At 39.0% G+C, this 24,010-nt stretch overlaps 1 protein-coding gene across 1 annotated transcript in view; it reads left to right on the forward strand.

The window, feature by feature from the left end:
- GPC6 (glypican 6) overlaps positions 1-24,010 on the forward strand; it is a 1,118,958-nt gene that overhangs the window by 295,985 nt on the left and 798,963 nt on the right. The window contains exon 2 of the mRNA XM_073614370.1: positions 16,031-16,189. Coding sequence (XP_073470471.1) covers positions 16,031-16,189 — 159 coding nt within the window. The remainder of the gene's footprint in view (positions 1-16,030; positions 16,190-24,010) is intronic.

The raw sequence follows: 24,010 nt of genomic DNA on the forward strand, positions 1-24,010 counted from the left end.
TATTTGTAAAAAATTTTAAAACCTGCTATCCAACATTTGTCCACGGAAAATCCAACAATTGTCTGATGGAGGATTTTCTGCCAACAGCCTGTCATCGCACATTTCCCGTTGGAAAATCCAATCGTGTATACGAGACTTTAGTCAGAGTTGGTGTGAGCATTTTGTACAAATTATTTTTAGTATGCTAACACAAACGTTAAAAATGTACGCCACTATCAAACTCCAAGCAAACAGTAGTAATTTTTCTGCATACTAAAGTCTCCTGTCTAACAAATAGTGGGCGTTGTTTACTGCCAGCTAGATTATCACAGATGGCATAAGGAAGTGTCTCAAGGATAGCATTGTAACAAGCTTTGATTGAACTATAATCACCTTTATTGTGGGTGACAATCAAGAATAATATATTTCTCAAATGTAACAGGGTACTGTTTTTTCCTTCAGGTTGCTTTACCTTCACCCCAACCTTAATTTTGAAATGCAATCCAACAAGGTAAAATTAAACTGGCTGTAATCCCTTTCATATACCCAGTGAAGTGACTGGACCCAGGTGATACACAGAGATGAAACAAATCCTCCTACATACATTATACCTGTTTATTTACTGTCCCATACGTTCATTCAAAGTGCAGAATTTACACAGGATCTCTCAAAGCCAAAATGCAAGGGGCAGGGATCTGAAGTTGCACACTGCAGAATTCAGTGAAGAGAGCTCTGAGAGCTGATTGGAGGGAAGGGGCACCCCCCCCCCACACACAGACACATACAGCACACAGGAACAGAGCGGAGGCTGACAATCAGCTTGAGATCGTTCCCATGTCACCTTTTTTCTCTTGGTGTCAGGAAAATTTGCTGATAGCAAAGGAACAAAGCAGCAGGCAGAAATTACACTTAGTACTCTGGATTGAGACATGTACACACTATATAGAGGGATATGCGTTGTTCATATTTCATGTCTGAGGTTTACAACCATTTTAAAATGTAGTCTGATGCCCCGTACACGCGGTCGGACATTGATTGGAAATTCCGACAACAAAATCCTAGGATTTTTTCCAACGGATGTTGGCTCAAACTTGTCTTGCATACACACGGTCACACAAATTTGTCGGAAAATCCGATCATTCTGAACGCGGTGACGTAAAACACATACGTTGGGACTATAAACGGGGCAGTAGCCAATAGCTTTCATCTCTTTATTTATTCTGAGCATGCGTGGCACTTTGTGCGTCGGATTTGTGTACACACGATCAGAAATTCCGACAACGGATTTTGTTGTCGGAAAATTTTATAGCCTGCTCTCAAACTTTGTGTGTCGGAAAATCCGATGGAAAATGTGTGATGGAGTCTACACACAGTCGGAATTTCCGACAACAAGGTCCTATCACACATTTTCCGTCGGAAAATCCGACCGTGTGTATGGGGCATAACACATAGGCTTTGTTATTATGGGAATCATATCAGGTGCTTGAATGAAAGCAGCAAGCTTTTGGAAAGCATTTTTACATTTTTTGAGCCTGTTAGGGTAGTTTTACACGTGCAGAATTGCTTGAGGCCCCAGTGATTTGTGGTGGATCTCTTTTCAGAAACATTATGTAGCCTCCTCACTTAACCCTGTAAATCCAACATTTTATTTGTGGTTACAGGGCAGTTTCTGCATGGCCCCATTCACTTGGATTGTGTTTGGTGGTGGTACTGCCCACCAAAAGTAACACGGGGGATAATTTTTGCTGCTGGAAGCAGAGCTTCCCAGCCATAAGCTTAAAACAGAATTAAAGCTGCAAATACTGATCTCCCCACCAACATCTGCTTAGTCCCTCACCAGTACCACATCTTCTCCCCCGCTTCTTCAGAATGCTGGGCTTCGGCTGTTTTGATTGGTCGAGGGGGTGACATACTATAACTCCATGAGCATCTCAGTGTACATTGTATAGAAGTCTGCAAACAGACAGTTAAAGTGGATGTAAAACCCATTCATGAAATCTGACCTAGGCACATATATCTGTAGTGTTTACTTATCTCTCTCGAAAGCTTTAATTCCCATGTCTTTCTGCTGCTCCAGTCCTCTGTTATCAGCATAACTTCTGACAGGTTCTCAGACACAGGAAATAAAAGCAGCTGGAAATTTGTGTTGGGGATGGAACTTAGAGATAGATTAGCAGAGAGCTTATCTATTCACACTGCAGCTCTGCATGTTTCTTCATTCCTTTGCCTTTGTGGAGAGTGGGGGGGGGGGGGTGCCTTCCCTCCAATCAGCTGTCACACAGTGTATGCCAAGAATCCACACCCAGTGGTGGAACAGGAAGAAAAATTTCTAACATGATTTTCACTTTCTAAACAGTGTAGAAAGTTGAAGACAACAGATATACAAATAAAACCTATGTAGGGAGATTTGTTTCATCCCTGTCTATCATCTGAGGCTGTTCACTTCACTGGGTATAGGAGAGGGTTTACATCCACTTTAAGTTTATTTTAATGCAGCATGGCTCTTCTACAGTAAAGACTCTGCCTGCTTACAGTTTGATGTTTATACCTTTAGGTCTGCTTTAAAAGAGAAGTACGGCCAAAGCTTGTTGTTGGAGTGCAGTTTGTTTTGCACTCCTGTGGCCCATTTTCAGCAGAAAGTGGGCTGAAGTCCACTGCCTGCTGATGTCACAGAGTCAGTCCTGGACCGGCACCTGTCTCAGCCTCTCAGTGAGCCACTAAGAGCCTGAGCCGTCTGCTGTCACCCCCTCCACAGTCCAGTGAGCAAGGAGGGGGCATAGCAGATAGCCGCTGACTGACATTAGGCAGCTCTCTGTTGACGGAGCTGTGAGAACTGAACAATCGGCGATGTTCGATCGCTCGGTTCTCAGTGTTAGAGGCACCAGGGGACAGATGCAGCATCAGAGCGATGCTGCATCCACCTAGGTAAGTGTAAATGTGCAATACCCCAAACCCCTTACGTTTCTCTTAACTTCTAACACAAACCCTAACCTTAATCTCAACTTCTGTCCTGTCCCAAAACATGGGATAGAAGGCAGCAGGTATTTTACATTGTGTATATATATAAATTCAAAACCAGACAAGCAATTCATTTGAAATAAAATATTTTATTGGATAAATATTTTGGCCATGGCTGTTTTTATTGATTTAATACATTTTCTAAAATATTTACAAATAATTTTATTATCACATCACTTAAAAGTATAGATGAATAAATAAAGCCAGCCACTACGGCTCAGGCTTAATAATATTCTCTCTTCTGAGTAATCAAAACAAACTTACCCCAAAGACAAAGATCTGAACCACATAAAAAAGCTGCAACAACGGAGAGGGGGTGTGGGGAGCTGTCCTCTTCACTGTCTTATGGTAAATGTCAATGGTCCATAACCAGTAGATCCTATTTATAGGGGTATTTTGCAGTATACATGCATTAATTGGTGGGTTAACTGATTTTTAACTGACTTATCCTATGTTAAATTTAAAATGTATATAATTTTATTGGATAACTCATGCTAGCCTATGCATTTGTCCCATTTTCAAAACTATTGGGATATATTTAAGACATTACCGCTGCATCAGATCCCATGAGGAAAAGGGGCCTATAAATAGGCTTTTTTTCCCCCCTTTTTCCTTTACATGGGATAGAAGGCAGCAGACATTTTACATTGTATATGTAATAAATTCAAAACCAGACAAGCAATTAATTTGAAATAAAATATTTTATTGGATAAATATTTTGACAGTGGCTGTTTTTATTGGTTTAATACATTTTCTAAAATATTTACAAATAATTTTATTATCACATCACTTAAAAGTATAGATAAATAAATAAATAAACCCAGCCACTATGGCTCAGGCTTAATAATATTCTCTCTTCTGAGTAAGCAAAACAAACTTACCTCAGCCGACAGGAAGTATGATAAGCATACTGCCTGTCACCTATCCGCAGCCCGCGGCTTTTTCAAGTCTGGAGATCATTGTTTAAAATATCAAGCCCAATATCTGATAAATGAATACTGTCCTCACGGTATAAACCTCAATAACCACCCTCCAATTCTAAGTGCCGAAAACTAAACCCAAAAGGATGGTTTAAAAACGTATTAATAGATCTATTTACCCGCTTTCAAATTTTTTCGAAAGGACGCAATTAGAAAGAATCAATCCATCAAAGTCGAGGAATAATTTCGGAAAATACAATTGTTACATGAGGAAAAGCCAAGCTAATGAGATTCATTGTTTTTTGAATTTCATAAACTAAATCTAAAGTCTTCATCTGACCTATGTCATTACCCCTAAATGAATAAGTAGAATATCAGGCTGTGGTCAACAAGCAAACAATCTATAAAACTCAGACTGTTAGTCATTCCATCGCATACTTCTCCAGCCACTCCAGTATACTTTAAAAGAAGAATCAAGACTCAAATTAGAAGAATAGGATCTTGCTGATCCTCTTTTCCGAGCCCAATACACAAAGGAGTGGCCGAGAATCCAAACAACATTCAAGCGACCTGTTAGAAAATTAAACCAAAGAGTTAGGAGGGATATACAACTTATAGGAATCAGATCTCCATCTACCCAATTTCCTAATAAAATTTGCATGAAAACCAAGTTTGGCAGCTTCAGTGGCTGCACCTATTCTAAAAGAATGAAAAGTTAAGCGAATATGATTTAAATGTAGATAATCCAAACAGCTGCGAAAAACACGGTTAAACTGATATCTAGTTAATGGAGAACCATCAACATGAACAAACAAATTATTAAAATCAGGTCTTACTAGCAAATATTGTCTTAAAAGCCATATAGGGCAAATGTCATGGAAAGGGCACCGATTTAAATAAATCAAATGTCCCTTGCCATACCCATCAGTCTGTCTGTAAGGAACAAAAATCCTCAATTGGTTATCCTCAATAATTACATTCTCAGTTTTCATCAGAGAGGGCTTACTTTTTGCAGCGGAGACAACCTCTGATAGGCAAAAAGCTCCAAAGAAGAGGAAAGAAAAAAAGATTTAAAAAAAAGATTTTCATAAACAGAAAAACAAACCTTCACAGAAACAGAACACAAACCGCTCAATAGGTCAATATCAATAGGAGAGTGTGCGTCTCTGCGTAGAGTAGATTTCTTATACCCTTTTAATGCTTGCTTTACAGAACAGAAACTCAAACAATGTGGCAATAAATTTAGCTTTAGAAAAAATGAAACACCAGCTAACGTTTTATTCAGATGAGACCATGAATATTGTTTATCCATTAAAGAACTAAGAAATAATAGTATAACTTCTTCAAAAGAAAATTGTACCAAATTATTCGTTTGTAAAAACTACATCCATATCTTCCAAGAGGAAATGAAATATAACTCAACCAAGTAGATTTAGCCAACAAGAGTTGAATATGGTCGAAAATTATATTAGATCCCATAAATGACAAGGGCATGGAACACCTTGAAGATCTGCTTCCGGCATTAGATGGTAAAAACGATCCATCTGGAATCAAGAAAGCGAGTCTGCCAAACTGTTTTCTCTAGAATAAATTTAGCTTTAATCCAAACATTTAATGACAGACATTTAAAATCCAAATAGCTTAACAATTTATTAACTTGTGGCGATTTAGATAAAGGCAATTAATAGCATAATCCACCCCTTTGTTGTCAGTACTGACAAGTAATCTCCTGTTCTGAAAAGAATGTCCCCATAATTCTATCGCCACAACGATTGGGAATAATTCTAGCAACACTACGTTTTTGCAAAAACCTTGCACAGTCCATTTTGAAGGCCAACGGGAAGTACACCGGTGCTTCATCCAAATAGTGGAAAAAACGTCAGATCCATCCTCATCAGTCAAAAAAGAAAAAGCCTCACTGGAAATAAAGTCAAATTGACAAATGGCTTTACCATTAAAATGTTGTAAAAATTTCAACCAGATCAACATATCAGCTTTAATTTCTCCAGGCAAGTGCACATGAGATGAAGGATTTTTTAACCCGTAAATAACAGAATAAAGACGTCTAAAAAAAAAATTCTACCAGTCGGAAGAATTTTAGTCGCAAAGGCTAACATCCCAAGCAGAGACTGCATTTTTTTTAAAGTTACGGTATTTTTTTACGTCTAATAAATGTAATCAATAACTAAGAAACTGTATCTAATTTATCTAAAGGAAGTCTAAATTCCATATTTAAAGAATCAATAGTCACACCCAAAAATTCTAAACAAGCAACAGGGCCAACAGTCTTTTCTTCAGCTAAAGGAATATTAAAATACCTACATATACTAAAAAAGGAATCCAATAAATAATTGCCATCTTCCGAATCGTGTTTACTCAAAAATAAAAAATTATCCAAATAATGTATTATTAAATCCGAACCACATACAGTTTTAACTACCCATTCCAAAAAGGTTGAAAATGTTTCGAAATAATAACAAGCCAAAGAGCACCCCATGGGTAGGCATTTATCAACATAATATTCCCCTTGAAAATAAATACCCAATGAGCAAAAGGAATCAGGGTGTATCGGAAGAGGTCTAAAAGCAGATTTAACATCCACTTTAGCCAATAAAGCACCCTCACTTAACAAACGTAGATGTGAAATTGCAGATTCAAAATATACATAAGTAACTGCAGACAAAGACGGATCAATTTGATCATTTAAAGAATCACCGTAAGGATATGACAAAAGATGGATTAGCAGAAATGAATGGGGTTCTTTTTTAGGGATAATCCCCAAAGGAGAAATTCTCAAATTAGCAAAAGGAGGCTGCGAAAAAGGGCCCTCCATTCTCCCCTCATTAAATTTTAACAATTTATCCCTAACAACAGAAGCTAATGCGGCAACAGAAGGCAAATCACACACTATCTTATAACCAACTCCATTAAATTTAGGAAGCTGAAAACCGTGCGGAAAACCCTCAATTAATAGCAATGCTTGCTGCCGATCAGGGTAAATTAGTAGCCAAGGCAACATGTTTTCCATGTTCACTGGCGATCTGGCTTTTACCCGTAAAGTCTCTAGGTTGTTGTTGAGAATTTGACGATAATTTATGAAAACATTTTGCTACAGGGTGAGCACCAGAGCAAAATGCACATCCATGCTTGTACCTACAGAAATGAAGCCATTTACACTGGCTATCATTATACGCAAAACAAATCCCCTTTTTATAAGGCGGAATAGAGTATACACTAGAAGAAACATTGGTTGGACGTGGCAGAACAGGTCGAGGAGGGAGGAATAAATTCAACCAAAGTCCCACAACCTTTACAACCCATTGTAAAGTAAGATGAATACTCAATTTACATCTGAATGCTTCATCATACGTAAACCAGGAATATCCACCGAAGTGAAGATAAGTTTCCAGAACAATGTCCATATGTTGGGAAAGTCCTGAACTCTTATTTGGAAACTTCTCGCAAATAACGCTAGAAAAAAATGAAAAAGCCTGAAGCCAATTAAAAATTGACTTGGCAATAGGCTTTTTACGATCATCCCCAAGCCTATCATCCTTCTTATCCAGTTTGGGCAGGTAGTCTTTTGAAGATGGTAATTAAGTTAACAACTCAATGTATTCCCCTTTTCAAATGTTTTCTTTGACACCCTTGGGCAAATGAAAACCCAACGGTGAAAGTATTGAGGAGTCTCAGCTGGTGTAAACTGTTGTTGTGTTAATAGAACAGGAATACTCTGAAAAGACGATCGAGGGGCTGCATTTGATAGAACAGAGCCTTCAGGAACACTTCTAGCTGAAGCTGCATGAGAAGATCCGCATTCAATATCTTTCCTAGCTAGTTTAGAAGAGGCCTAGCTAACTGCGTCACAGAGTGTCAGTTGATTCCGCGCCGACGATGTCTTCCTCACTGCAGCTGAGCTGACAGGCACTCGTTTACCTTTCGAGGAGGCCAGCCCAGCTGAGCGGTGTGACGTAGCTTTGTTAGAGGATGGACTGTAGCTCCGTCTCTGAAGGCGCCCCCTCTTACCGAGACTTCCGCTGTTAGTCTTGCCCTTAGAGACTGATGGCTCTTCATTCACAAATACAGGGTCAGCTGGTACGATGATTTCAGCTGTCTCCGGTCCTTGTTCACTGACAGGATGATGCTGCATGGACCCCGGAATAGAAAAGACACCAGCCACATAGCTGAAAACTTCCTGCGCCATCACAGTAGAATATCATCTTTGGTACTGGCCTTTTCAAGAAGTTGTAACATCAGAGACCGTACAGAGCCAGATGAGCAGTCAAAAGCCATGTAAATGGCAGGAGAGCTGTCCTCTTCACTTTCTTCAGGCAACTGTCAATGGTCCATAACCAGTAGATCCTATTTATAGCAGTATTTTGCAGTATACATGCATTCATTGGTGGGTTAACTGATTTTTAACTGACCTATCCTATGTTAAATTTAAAATTTATATAATTTTATTGAATAACTCATGCTAGCTTATGAATTTATCCCATTTTCAAAACTATTGGGATATATTTAAGACAATTACCGCTGCATCAGATCCCATGAGGAAAGGGGGGCCTATAAATAGGCTCCCCCCCCCTTTTTCCTTTACATTAGACAGTCCCATTTAAGTCATAGTTGTCTTTTCCTTGCCAAAGGTATTGTTTTATTTGCACTGAAAGCACCCTTTCTCCATGCAAGACGTCTTACCACGATGCTGGCACCAAAAATTGCTGCTTCGCTGTGCTGTCATTAGATTTAAATATGTGTGCTATACTTTTAAGATTTATACTGTATGTGCTTTTCTAGAAGTGACCACAGTACAGATTTATATTCTACAAAAGCTATAGTGAAAGGGAGAAAAGAAATCATATGAAAACTAACATTCATAACATTTGTAAACTGTATTTACCTTATCTTAGACAGAGTCATTTCTCTGGCAGTTTTGAGAAAAGTTTGTGGCATATACAAGCAGATAGATGGTTGTAAAGCAAGGATAATTATGCTATTTCCAGCTCCTTGAACTAAATGTCAGCAATGTTTGTTTAGAATAACAAATACACACATACTGCCTCCTGGATGATGTGTCTTGTAATACTTCAAACAATATAAATGTACTGTACACCCTGAAAGAATAAGATGAAATGGAGTGCCACTTAGGATACTATTGTGCATGTGTATATATACACAAGATGAAAGAGTTTTTTTTTTTTTTTAACAGCTGACTTGCTGCCTATTGACTACTGCCATTTATTATTGGTACCTCAAAAGAGAGCAAGTGTACAGCTGTACAGTTTATGTTTAATCTTTCTTTTTATTGATTTTGCTGTCACAATAAAACATACCAATAACAGTAACAGCATGTCAATAAAATACACCTGGGTCAAAGGAGCCTGATCATGTCAGTGCCCACATATGTGGATAATGCATAGTAAGAATATGAGTATCAAGGATAATCAGGCCTTATACATATGAAGTAGCAAAATAGTCCTCCATAATATAGTCAAGATCAAATAAGATACAAAAACGTGGATCTTAAAAGTGGGAGGAAGAGCAAAACCTATAGCTACTGTATGTACTAAATGGGTTGTAAAGTCAGAAGGTTTTTTATCTTAATGCATTCTATGCATTAAGGTAAAAAGCCTTCTGTGTGCAGCAGCCCCCCTAATACTTACCTGAGCCCCATCTCTGTCCAGCGATGTCCATGAGTTTCTTGGCTGTCCAAGATTCTCCCTCCTGATTGGCTAAGACACAGCAGCGGTGCCATTGGCTCTCGCTGCTGTCAAGCAAAGTCAGTTAGCCAATCAGGAGTGAGAGATGGGATGAGGCCAGGCTGCAGCTTTGTGTCTGAAAGCATAAGTGAGCTGTGACTCGGCTCGGGTTCCCCCATAGCGAGCTGCTTGCTGTGGGGACACTCAACAGGAGGGAGGGGCCGGAAGCACAGAAAAGGGAGCTGAGAAAAGGAGGATCCGGGCTGTTCTGTGAAAATCCACTGAAACAGAGTAGGTAAGTATGACATGTTTGTTTTTTTTATAGGGGACAAAAAAGGAGACTTTGCAATCACTTTAAGGGTGTAATGTTAATTTATATACTCCTATAAAAAGAGTACCTCTGAAGCTATTTTAGTGTATCAGCAGAAAGTGTATCCAGGAGCAGCAAAAGAGGAGGGGAGAGGAAAGAAAGTATCTATAACAGAGGTCTCAAACCGGAGGCCCTCCAGCTGTTACGAAAAGTCCCATGAGGCATTGCAAGGCTGACAGTTACAAGCAGAGGCATGATGGGACTTGTAGTTTCACAACAGCTGGAGAATCACAAGTTTGAGACCTCTGATCTATAGGGAAAACAGGAGGTGGCATAGGCTAATGAGAGGATCCCGGTGCAACCCAGCAGGTTAAGGTACAGTGGAGGTGAACACATTAAAGGTAGATGAATACCAGAAGTGATTCCAGACAGTCCAATTCAGTTTGAGAGTCAGATTTATCATCGTCCCACGCTATCATATTCTCCAGGTATGCAATTTGGTTAATTTCACAAGCCCAAGTGGCTAAGGTTGGTGGATCAGATGGGCACCAGCATCTGGCAGTAACAGAATGAGCTACAGTCAAGAAAAATCTTTTAGATCTGTTTATAGGAGCCCGACACCAAGGACAGAACCATGAGCTGGGACTTGTTGGGGAAGGTATCACCCACCAGGTCAGCAAACAATTCAAATATTTTCCCAAAAATGGTCAATACGTGGGCAGGTGCCCCAGATATGAATCATAGTGCCAGGAGCCTGTAAACAGCACCAACATAGGTCAGAGATGGTGGGATCAATTTTATGAAGAATAGATTGATACCACAGCGATACCACCTGGAGAGTATGCGATAATTTTGTTCTTGGGCAATAGAAGATGCTGAGAGCTTATAAGCAAATATTTTAGGCCACTCCAGCTGTACACAGTTTAGTTCGAAATAAACCCTAAAACAAAAATGTAATATTTTGCAGCTTACCAATTCTTAGATGTGGTGGCTGCATTAGTTTTCTTTTTTAAGCTATATTTCCTTGTTCCTGTTGATCGGACCAGTAATCTGTGATTTTTCAGCTTCTTTTAACAGGTTGAGACAAGCCATTTTTCACTGACAGGGGTGATTACAATGGTCAGCTTACAATGGACAGAAGTCCATCTTAATCTACTAGTCTAATACTACCCTATCCCCACACTGACAATGCTACTGTTCAAAGATGTTTCAATTACTCCTCCATTCAGAATGAGGACACCATAAGGGCTTGTTTACACTTGTGGTTGGGGGTAGTAGAAAAACATGGTTGTATCAAATTTTTACCTCCATCAACTGCTCCCTCTTAAGTTGCAAAGGCGGTGAATAGGGGTGTACACACACAAACAAGTATATTAAAATGCAGCTCACCAATTCTTAGATGTTGTGGCTGCATTTGTTTTCTTTTTAGGCTTTCACCAATGTTTTTTCACCTGATGATCCAGCCAGTAAAATTTTTCAATTGACTTTAACAGACCAAGCTGTCTAGACAAAATAGCAGTTAGGGGGTTGAGACAAACCATTTAACACTGGCAGAGGTGTGTACAATGATCAACTCTTATCCATTTATGCAAAACCTTTATCCCAGAAGGGTAAACAACTGTTTGGTGTAACTGCTTAGAAAGTGTTAGCTAGAGTTAGGTTTCAATAGTCTAAATCTTCTAGTCTAATGCCCCGTACACACGGTTGGAATTTCCGACAGAAAAAGTCCGATGGGAGCTTTTCAACGTATATTCTGACCGTGTGTATGCCCCATCGGACTTTTTACGTCGCAAATTCAGACAGACTTAGACAGAGAACATGTTCTATATTTTTCAGATGGAACAAATTCCTATCGGGAAAACCGCTAGTCTGTATGCTGTTCCGACGTACCAAAAATGACGCATGCTCTGAAGCAAGTACAAGACGTCGTACGTGTTGTCCCATCGTATGTGTTGTATGTCACCGCATTCTTGACGGTCAGAATTTGGTGTGATCGTGTGTATGCAAGACAGCTTGAGCGGAATTCTGTCAGAATTCCATCAGAAAAACCTTCAGAGTTTATTCTGACGGCAAAACCGGTCGTGTGTACAGGGCATAACCCTCTCCCCAGACTGACAATGCTGCTGTCCAACAATATCTTCTTTAATACTTCATCCAGAAAGCAGACACCCTAACCTAAGACAGGAAGTGTGTTATTTTCCGAATCACCAGATCAAATAGAGGGAAACATGCCTCAAAAAGAAAACAAATGCAGCCACCACACCTACGGATTGTTAATCTGTAATATATTGTATTTCAATTTTGTTTTTGGCCTTAATGCCACCTCAAAGTTCCAAAAAGCACTGAAATACAGGTTTCTGACATCTTTCTGACTGTTTTTGTTGCAATTGGCATTTTCAGAAGCAGATCAGCAATTGCAGCCCTTCCTTTATAGTACAGAAAATTGGGCTGACATCATAATCCATGTTGACCAAAGAAAACAATCAAATTGCTTTCCTTTTGAACTCAGCAATGCAGAAGTGACAGTTGGAAGCTGACTGGTTGGCAGACTCTTTACACATATGTCCCACACTGTTTCCTGGATTCTGAGGGCTATAGCATACTTTGTATCAGCAATTTATAGCATCTACTGAATTGCTCCCACCAGCATATGTGTTGCCAGGAGAAAATCAAGCAGTCCATGAAAGATCTGTGTACTGTGTTGGATGAGGTTATTTGTAGCTCAGTTGCTGACAGTTTGGCTCTTTTGCAGCATTTCAAACTAGCTAGAAAATACTCAGCTTCAGTAGATGCTCATGTTATCCAACACAACTGCTGATGATCATGTTACACCTACAACTCTCTAAATAGAAAAAAGAGTAGAGTAGAGCAGTAAAGGCCAGAGTAGATTTTTAGCTGTTGCAATGATGCCAGCGTGATGTATCTCATACTGAATAGCAGGGGTCGGCAACCCGTAGCTATGTAACGGGTAGATCATGATTCCAATGTGCCTCCAGCTCTTGGGCCAGTCAGCAGGTGTGCAGAGTCTGGATCTAATCCACCCAGTCCTCCAAGTCCCTGATACTGTCTCCTAGCAAGTGTACACTGTGCAATGTCCTGTTACTTCACTTCACCTTATTGGCTGGCAGGTCTCAGCCTGGGGTTTTCTCAGTGACTGAAAATGACTCAGGGGCATTTGAGTGTTTTTGGGGTGATAATGAGTGTGTGAGGCCCCTTGGGGCCAAACTATTAGCTATGAGCTCACCCTATGACAGAGGAGAGAATATGCTGCTACCCCTAATGCCTCCTACACTCTGTGTTACTTACTCATGACCCCTGCACTCTGGATTAATTACTAATAATTGGACTTTGCTTTAATGGCTATTGACCCCTGAACTCTGCATTAACCACTTCCCATCCGGGCCAATTCTGGCACTTTGCTCCTTCATGTAAAAATCATCATTTTTTTTCTAGAAAATTACTCAGAACCCCCAAACATTATATATGTTTTTTTTAGCAGAGAATAAAATGGTGGTCGTTGCAACTTTTTATGTCACACGGTATTTGCGCAGCAATTTTTCAAGCGCTTTTTTTGGGAAAAAAAAACAGTTTATTAAAAAAACAGTAAAGTTAGCCCAATGTTTTTGTGTAATGTGAAAGATGATGTTACGGCAAGTAAATAGATACCTAACATGTCACGCTTTAAAATTGCGCACACTTGTAGAATGGCACTAAACTTTGATACTTCAAAATGTCCATAGGCGACGCTTTACATTTTTCTACAGGTTACCTATTTAGAGTTACAGAGGAGGGCTTGGACTAGAATTGTTGCTCTCGCACTAACACAGGTGACGATACCTCACATGTGTAATTTGAATGCCGTTTACATATGTGGGTGTGACTTATGTATGCGTTTGCTTCTGTGCACAAGCCCTCAGGGACGGGGGCGCTTTAAATTTTATTTTGCTTTTCTTTTTTTCTTTTTACACTTTCTCTTTAATTTTTTTTATCACTTTTATTCCTATTACAAGAAATGTTAACATTCCTTTGTAATAGAAATGGTGCGTGACAGGTCCTCTTTATGGAGAGATCTGGGGCCCATAAGACCCTAGATCTCTCCTTCAGGCTGTAAAGACCAAGATCAAAAAAATAAACTGTCTCGGCCTTTCCAGCCAAGTCCCCGGCATTGTTTACATCCACCGGCCCAGACATGATGTCATAGTGACTGGGGACCATCTGGTCACCAGAAATATCTATGGCTAACTTCCGGCGGTGACCAATTTATTCTTTGGCTCGCCGATTGCATGGGTAAGACTGGAGAAGCACCGGAGGGCGGTGGGAGGGGGGACGTCCCCCCCGCTGCATTTAAGAACGATCAAGTGGCTGAACTGCCGCTATGATTGTTCTTATAGTGCACAGAATCACCGGTGGTAAAAAATGATATCTGGATGATGCCTGTAGCTGCAGGAATCATTCAGATATCACCACTGAAAGTCCATTATGTCATATGACGTACTACCGGCGCAAAATGGTTAAAAAAAAACAACTGATCCCTGCAGTCTACATCACATACTACTGACCTCTGCACCCTGTGATATTTACTACTGACACCTGCACTCTGCACTACATACATCTGACCCCTGCACCCTGCGTTATTTACTACCGACCCCTGCATTCTGCGCTATTTATACCTGACCACTATACTATACATTACATACTACTGACCTCAGAACTCTGTGTTACATACTACTGTCTCTTAACTTCTGTATCACTACTGACACCTAAACTCGTTATAGCTTTGTTGCTTTTTAATGGGGCCTTACTAGGTTATCTCCCTAAAGAATAAAAAGTGCCCAACATGCTGATGTTCTTTGATCTCTTCCATGTTGCTAATCATCCAGTTTCTTGTATAGGGCCAATAATGATGGGTCCAGGCAAGTCAGAACATTTATGCACAAGTGTGAGCAGTGGTAACAAGAAAGCACATGAATGAGTTTTTCGATAAAGAGATCCAAAGCAGGGGGTACTTGTAAAATAGTATTATTATGGAGAACATAATTTAATAAAGTTGAAAACCTCCTTAGTCCCCCCCAAGTGACTGTAATGAAAATGTTCTAAATGCAGTTTTTTGCAACATGGTCAGTTAGTAGAAAGTCATCAACTGTGACTGGCCACCTTGTTACCTGCAAGACTTTTAAACCAAGCCAAAAGGGGTTAATCTCTTGGGTTAGACCAACTATGATCTTCCCTGGTTCAAAGGTATCATAGTGACACCAAATTAAGGAACATTGGTACCCTCAAAGAAGGAAGTACTCAGATGGCACAATCCTTTTAAAATTTGCTGCCAGTATATGAAGTTGGTGTATTTGGGAGGATATTAGTATCAGTCCATCAATTTATTAACTTCTTACTATAACGGGGTATGATTACAGGGTTATTATTCCCCCCTCATTTTTGGCACACAGACACCTCATTTGAGCTCTTGACAGGCCCTGAGGATTCTTTGGAACCATGATCATTTAAAAGGTGGTAATGTATTAAGGTCCTACAAAAGCTCCAGAAGAAGCCACGATTGTGGTGAAACATGTAGAAGCAACCATTCTTTTGTATTGTGACCACTGAGCTTTATTATGCTCTTTTTTTATATGTAAAATTGTTCTTCTCTTTTTAAATATATCTGTTTGATAAAATTTATATTTTTGTATTATCAATTTTTATTGATTGTTTACACCTTTAAACTCCAATCTTGTCTTGGTAATTTTTGAATTCCATTATTATGCTCTTTGCGTTTTTGCCATGGCTCTTTTTGAGAGATGTCATTATTGCAGTTTGTCATCAGAATATTATACCATGAAAAACAAAATAAAACAGAAAGAATAAAGAGCTTCTTTAAAATTTATGCTATCACACACAAACTAACATTTTCATACCTCTTGTATGAATTTTTAATTTTAATTGTTTTTATCTTCTGGGCTTAAGTCATATTCTAATATACAGTCTAACAACAAGAAATGTTTATCATGAAAGATTCATGAATTTAGACTGCAAAATAATCAATCTTGTGGTGTTTTCTTTTTTTTAAAAACAACAACAAAAAAAAAACCTTTTCTTAAATTTTTCTTCAGGCGATCATCTGCGTGTCTGTTCTCATGAATACACATGCTGCACAACTGAAATGGAGGATAAACTAAGTCATCAAAGTCAACTGGAATTTGCCAATATAGTTCAAGAAACAAGCCATTTTGTCCGCACTGCATTCACATCATGGCATAGAAAGTTTGATGGTAAGTTGTAAATCGCAGTTGGCAATTTTAACAGTTTTGAATGTATATGGTCTTATTACTTGACACAAACCCGTGTTTCCTGTTAAGCAACAGGTTTGCTTTAAGTATATTTAAAGCCATTTTTTCATTTTGCATAGAGTAGGGGAGTGTTAAAACCACTGTCAATTTTTTTTCATGTGTTTCATTGGACATTTTCCCTTCACTTCCTGTCCTGTAGACTCAACAGGACGTGAGAGGATATCTTTCTAATGTGAAGGATATGCCCTTTTAGACAGTTGTCACAGGAACAAGTGTCTCTATCGGAATATTTCCTCTCCTTTTCTGTTCTGATGGCAACTTAAAAGTTTGGATTTACCCTCACTTTTAATCCTTATGACATTGGTGATCAGGACCATTAGAAAAGGAGAACTTCCCTAAAGGGGTCACAGAAATAAATAAAAACCTGACAGTAATTCTAATCCCCCACCAATCTATCCAAAAATTGCCTTTCAATGTCCCCTTTCCCCAGCAGTTCACACTCAGATTTGCTTCTTTCCTCTACTTAGATGCCAAAAGTGAAAAAGGGAAGCCCTGTTGAAGCTTATGCAGAGCTCCTTTTTTCACCCCACTCCCATGTGACAAGCACTGGGCCATTTATAAGAACCAGCACTGGCATAAGAGCCCAATACATTTAATTATGTCTTATGAGCTGCTATGGTTGCTTTATAATAGCGTTCAAATCTGTGTAATCAAATCAAACTTTCTATAATGCAAAATCTGCAGGGAACAATCTCTTAGCACCAGAATATGTGCAAACTGTGTGAAAGAATATATAAAAAAATATAAATGTAAAAACAAAACAAAAATAAATTATATATATATATATATATATATATATATATATATATATATATATATATATATATATATATATATATATATATATATATACAGTTGTCCTCTTAAGTTTACATACCCTAGCAGAATTTATGATTTCTTGGCCATTTTTCAGAGAATATGAATAATAACACAAAAACTTTTCTTTCACTCATGGTTAGTGTTTGGCTGAAGCCATTTATTATCAATCAACTGTGTTTACTCTTTTTAAATCAAAATGGCAACAGAAACTACCCAAATGACCCTGATCAAAAATTTGCATACCCTGTTGATTTTGGCCTGATAACATGGACACAAGTTGACACAAAGGGGTTTGAATGGCTATTAAAGGTAACCATACTCACTTGTGATCTGTTTGCTTGTAATTAGTGTGTGTGTGTAAAAGGTCAGTTAGTTTCTGGACTTCTGACAGACCTTTGCATCTTTCATCCAATGCTGCACTAACGTTTCTGGATTCATGGGAAAAGCAAAAGAATTGTCAAAGAATTGTCAAAGGATCTACAGAAAAGGGTAGTTGAACTGTATGAAACAGTAAAGGGATATAAAAAGATAGCCAAGGAATTCAGAATGCCAAATAGCAGTGTTCAAATTCTAACCAAGAAGTGGAAAAGGAGGGGTTCTGTTAAAACCAAACCATGGTCAGAGAGACCAACTAAAATTTTAGCCACAACTGCCAGGAAAATTGTTTGAAATGCAAAGAAAAACCCACCAATAACTTCAGGTGAAATACAGGACTCTCTGAAAACATGTGGTGTGGCTGTTTCAAGATGCACAATAAGGAGGCACTTGAAGAAAGATGGGCTGCATGGTTGAGTTGCCAGAAGAAAGACATTACTACGCAAATGCCACAAAGTATCCCGCTTACAATATGCCAAACAGCACAAAGACAAGCCTCAAACCTTCTGACACAAAGTCATTTGGAGTAATAAGACCAAAATTGAGCTTTTTGGCCACAACCATAAACGCTACATTTGGAGAGGAGTCAACAAGGCCTATGATGAAGGGTACACCATTCCTACTGTGAAACACAAAGGTAGATCGCTGATGTTTTGGGGTGAAGTGTGAGCTACAAAGGCACAGGAAATTTGGTCAACATTGATGGCAAGATGAATGCAGTATGTTATCAAAAAATACTGGAGGAACATTTGCATTTATCAGCCAGGAAGCTGCACATGGGATGTACTTGGACATTCCAACATGACAATGATCCAAAACACAAGGCCAAGTCGACCGGTTATTAGCTACAGCAGAATAAAGTGAAGGTTCTGGAGTGGCCATCTCAGTCTCCTGACCTCAATATTATTGAGCCTCTCTGGGGAGATCTCAAACATGCAGTTCATGCAAGACAGCCCAAGAATTGGCTTTTTGCCAAGAGGAATGGGCAGCTTTACCATCTGAGAAGATAAAGAGTCTCATCCACAAATACAACAAAAGACTACAAGCTGTCATTGATGTTAAAGGGGCAATACGCGATATTAAGAACTGGGGTATGTAAACTTTTGATCAAGAAATCATAAATTCTGCCAGGGTATGTAAACTTATGAGCACAAATCTGTGTGTGTGTGTGTGTGTGTGTGTGTATATATATATATATATATATATATATATATACACACACACATCAAATGTGACTCTAATGTTAATTACTACAATCATAAATATAATGCAAAGTGTAATATCATATTCAGTCAAAATCCAACTACTGCTGTGAATATCATATACAATACTAAAAAAACACAATCCAATCAATCCACTTCATGCCTCTACATTCACAGTGAGGTAAAATTCATTTTTACTTCTTCTTATTGTCCTCTATATGACATATGTTCACTATATAAACCACTGAATGCATGACCACCTCCAGTTGTGGTCTTACCTTAGCTGTTTGACCTCACATACTATGGTTAAAATATGCTTGTGTCCCTTGTTCTGGACCGTGGAAGATGCTTGGGTGTACCTGCTTTTTAATCTTCCATCCACTGGTACATGTCTCCTCCTTATGCTCCACTCAGCACCATGCAGGCAAAAAATCTATAGTGGTTATTCTTTTAAAACTTTCTATTTCTGTGCCACAAAACAACAATTCAACACTCACATTTAGTGTGTGCTAGAGCACACCAAATAAATGCAGCATTGTGTAATAAATACGGAGATATATTCAGCATTGTGTAATGTCATGGTTGGAGTTGGTTCTGTGACAGCATCACGCCAGGGCTGTTCTGATGGTACAGTGCCTGAGGCTTTACATAGCCATCTGCATGTTATATACTATATGTCGGAAAGTGCAATAATAAATGGATATACCGTGGAAAGGTTTTTTTACACATATGATGTTTTTGTTTACTATAGCTAATGAGAATTATTTAAAGCAGAGCTCTGAGAAAAAAAATTAAAAGTCAGCAGCTTAATCACAAGATTATGCCCAGGGCAGCCACCCCTTCTGCCCACCCTTCCTCCCAGCCCCGCTACTGACTTTTAATATAAGGACACAAACCTATCCAGGGATTCCGCGATGTCGGCACCCTAAGCCGATTCGTCCATCGGCTTCTGGTGCAGGTGCTGGCATTGGAAGTAAGGGAAACCAGTAGTGAAGCCTTCAGGCTTCACAGCCAGTTTTCTACTATGAATGCGTGAGTCATTCTGCCCTTTCTGAATGGTCCAGCCATTTTCTGGGACACACACAGGTCCCAGAAGGCAGTGGGGGGAAGGAGCAGGGGCTGGATATGTCGTAGATCGCTGTGCGGCAATCTTATCTGGAAGTGGGAGCAAGTGCCTGTCCAAACCAGGTACCCGCTCCCCCTTGCAAAAAAGCAAAGCTTCCCCTTTTGGGTGGAGCTCTGCTTTAAGGGGATAGTGCACCATTCTTTTTGATTTATTGAATATCATGTATCGGTTACCACACTTTCCAGCGTTGTAACGTCATTCAAGTCTCACCCCTATGTTTTTCCCCCACAGGATGTGACTTCCTCAGGGGAATTTTAATTGAATATGATACAGGGTATTTAATTCACACAAGCGCTGTACATATTGGACTATATTGGCATAAGAGGAAGTGGATGAGTTACATGCTCCTCTATACCACATATTTTTACTTGCACTGCTGTGGAGGGGGGTATTAAAGCAAAGCTGCCAGCCATCCGATAATTTCAAAAGTTAAAGTATTATCTAAAAGCAGGCATCACATGATGAATTGTATTACCTTTATTAGCTAGAAGGTGCTTTTCTGTTCACCCCACTGATACTAGTTTCACTAAGTTACAAAGGGTGGCTTCTGTAGTTTTGGTGCTAAAGCTCATCCACCAATGCCCACCAGTGGCCAGTTAGAGTGCTAAGTGCGAAAGGTAGGTGGTGAGTGCACAGAAGCGAGTTTCCACGATAAAAAATGTAATAGCCGGCATAATGGGTGTATTTTAAAAATCTTAAAATGGAAGACAAGTTTTGTTTCTGGCAAGTCTGAATTTGCATTTTGGGTGAGCAGTTGTCCTTCAGCTAGTTGGAAAAAGCATACTTGCATATCCGCGCACAACTGTTTTATGGTAAACTTGCATACTGATTAGTGGATCTCAGGGGTATAGCTTTTACCTCACTAGCAGGGTTGCTTAAATCCTATCTATTTTCAAATAGTAAAATCATATATTTATTTATACAATGTATTTTAGTTATTTGTAGCCCATTCCTATCAATCTGAATAATCTTGAAGTTTGTAAACTTACTATGTAAAGATCCACACACTTGAATTCCATGACACATATTCACCATGCTCTGTGAGTAGGCACTGCTGTGTCACACATTTCACAGAGCCTGCCTTCTGTACTATAAAGGTGCTAAGGGGAGGAGTTTTAGGAGCCAGAGTCACTACAGAAATCACTGCTTGCAGGCAGCAAGGTACCATGGGATATGTAGTCTTTAGAAATTGAAAGTAAACAGCAGATGAGAAACTACAAAGCATGCAGGAAACCTGGAAAGATGTGGAAAAAGATGTCCAACTGACAGGGAGCATTTACAACATGAAAATTGTTTCAAGTAAGCTTATATTGAATTGTCAAATATAACTATTGTTTGTATTGTTATGACAATGCTGATGTTATCAAATGAAAGTGTATCATGTGACCATAGATTTCCTTTAATTATCAAACCAATACTGTAACGGTGCCATGAAGCAATTTGTTAGTCTAGTATTAGAGATGACCAAACCCAATCCACCAGGTAATAGGCCTCCTCAGCACCTGTTTGATGTGTTTCAGGGTGCTATTGCACACACTTTTACATGAGTTAAGTCACCCAGTTCATTTTGAATGTACTGCCAACACATGCAATTGGACAGTAACTTTTTTTGCAATGCAGCACACTACAATGCACAGATGGTTACCATATGGGGCCCTAAATGCACATGCATGGACATGCATCATTAAGATACATTGGGGCGCCATTTAAAATGAACCTTACAGTTTGTGGAAGTGTGCAAGATGAACTAATAACTTTTAGTAACTTTTTTTGCAACGCAGCACACTACAATGCACAGATGGTTACCATATAGGGCCCTAAATGCATATGCATGGACATGCATCATTAAGATACATCGGGGTGCCATTTAAAATGAACCTTACAGTTTGTGGAAGTGTGCAAGATGAATGCCACCACAGGTCCTGCATTACTGTTCTTTCCAGGAATGTGTGATGAAACGAGCATTTTCACAGTGTATAAATGGGTTTCCAGCCTAATCATTTTTCAATGAATTACCCGTTTAATTCATCTGAGAATAATCTAAACAGAATGGTGAACTTTATGACTTCCTATTACTCTGATTCTTGAAGTACATGACTCTCTAAAGATTTGACAAAACTGCATCCATATACACAAGTAAATTAAATGCTTGCAGTTTGCTGAAAAAAAATAGATTTGTTGAAGCTGCAAAATGTATCAATTTGTTCAGCTCAGTCAACAATCCACACAAATTATCTGTGTTCTGACATATTAAAAGTTGGTATTCAAATATTTCCTATAATAAGAAATAAGAAGTGTTACCAGTATTTACACCCGATACATAACACATAATCTTCATTTTTTATAAAACATAAATATGCTTCTATATATATTTCTACTTAAACAGAGTGATATACTAGCAAGCTACATAAAGTGCAGTGCCTTAAACCTTTCCTGGTAGGAAGGCTAGTCTAAGGCTTACACCTCCACCTCCTGCACGGTCACATTGGTCATTCACAATGTTGACCAACTTCACTGGCCAATGGGAAGCTGCAGGAGGTGGTGGAGGGGCGAGGGGAGTAAGGTTTTGATACCACCAGGAAATGGTGAATCTTGCTATGTAGATCATCCCACAATTTAAGGTTCTTGGACCTCACTGCTGTAGGTAGTCTGCACTATATAGACAGTATGGGTATGATTTACTTAAAGTAAATAGGCTGTTCACTTTGCAAGATTATTTATATCATCATATGCAAGCAAATATGCTATTTTTAATTTTCCTTGCATGTGATTTGGTATTCTTTAAAACTTCACCACATTCATTTAATTTTGGAGACAATTCCTTTGCAAAGGTCAGCTTCCCTTGCAAAGCGAATAGCCTGTTTGCCTTTATTAAATCAACCCCTGTGACTTTGTTTAATAGCAAGTGTACTTAAACTGATTTAAAAGTAGGCTACACATTTGATTTAAATTAAACATGTTTTTTTTGCATTGGGTAAGTTTGAAAAACCACACCAGTTTGCAGCTAGCAATGTCTGGGAATCGGTCTTGGGAGTGTGTATTTGATTCCATAGGGGGAGATTTACTGCAACTGGTGCACACAGAATCTGTGCATAGTAACCAATTGGCTTCTAACTTCAGCTTGTTCAGTTAAGCTTTGCCAATAAAACATAGAAGCTGATTGGTTACTATGCACGGCTACACCAGACCCCCTCCCCCCAATGTGTGTTATACCAAACTGAATGAAGGTATAAGCACTAAATTATAGGTAAATCTATTATTTTCATGTTCTCCAGGGTATATTTGTGTTAGCAAATTGGGGTAATGAACACTTTGTTTAGCATAGCATGATCATTTATACATTATATTTGTATACATTGCTTCACAGAACAATATGTGTAAAATAAAACTCTACTTTCACTACAGTAAATTTAAAATGTAGGGGTCTATTTATTAATGTTTTCACCCAAGATTTTTAGAACACTGAATTCTCACTAATTTTTCACATAAGATTTTAGAAAAATTGGGTGAAAGCTGTATGAATCTTGGGTGAAAACATTGATAAATATACTCTTTTGCAGCATGGAGGTCATTTGTACCCTGTTGCTGTAAAGAATACCCCCAGAAGTGTCATTAATTGTGGATTACTGCTTTAGGCTTGGTTCGCACTGGAACCAGCTGCAGATCGCACAGGAACTCTATGTGACCCTGTTCTCTGGTTCAGGGACGAATCAGGGCTGAATCTTTGCCTGAATTTGGCATTGAAACTGAGCCAAAGACACACAGCGTTTCTGTGCAGTGTGCTCCGCAGCCGCCCCGGAGATATGTGAAGCGGCTTCATAGAGAGCCGGTCACATTCTGCTGCTATGCAAATTGGATGCAGGGAAACCCGCATCCAATTCAAATAGGTGTGAACCCAGCCTAACTCAGAAGTCTGCACTGAAATGCATTAAGATAAGTTATATTTATGGAATCCCTTGCAATAGTAGTTTAATCTTTAGTGAGATACTCAGCTTGTCCTCTTCTAAAGGGATGTAGACAATTCAGTTTTTATTACAGCACTGATATTGTACTAGATGGATAAAAACAGATGGAGGGGAAACCCAAGGCATCTACATCCCTATATGAAGTACCAAAACAAGAGATCTCTCAAAATTGGGACTTTTTGTATAAGTTTACATCACTTCATGCATATGGTGTAATTGATCGTTTTTGGATTCACAATATTTATTTGACAAAATG

The sequence above is a fragment of the Aquarana catesbeiana genome, linkage group LG02, assembly GCF_042186555.1.
Source record: "Aquarana catesbeiana isolate 2022-GZ linkage group LG02, ASM4218655v1, whole genome shotgun sequence".
Classification (NCBI taxonomy): domain Eukaryota; kingdom Metazoa; phylum Chordata; class Amphibia; order Anura; family Ranidae; genus Aquarana; species Aquarana catesbeiana.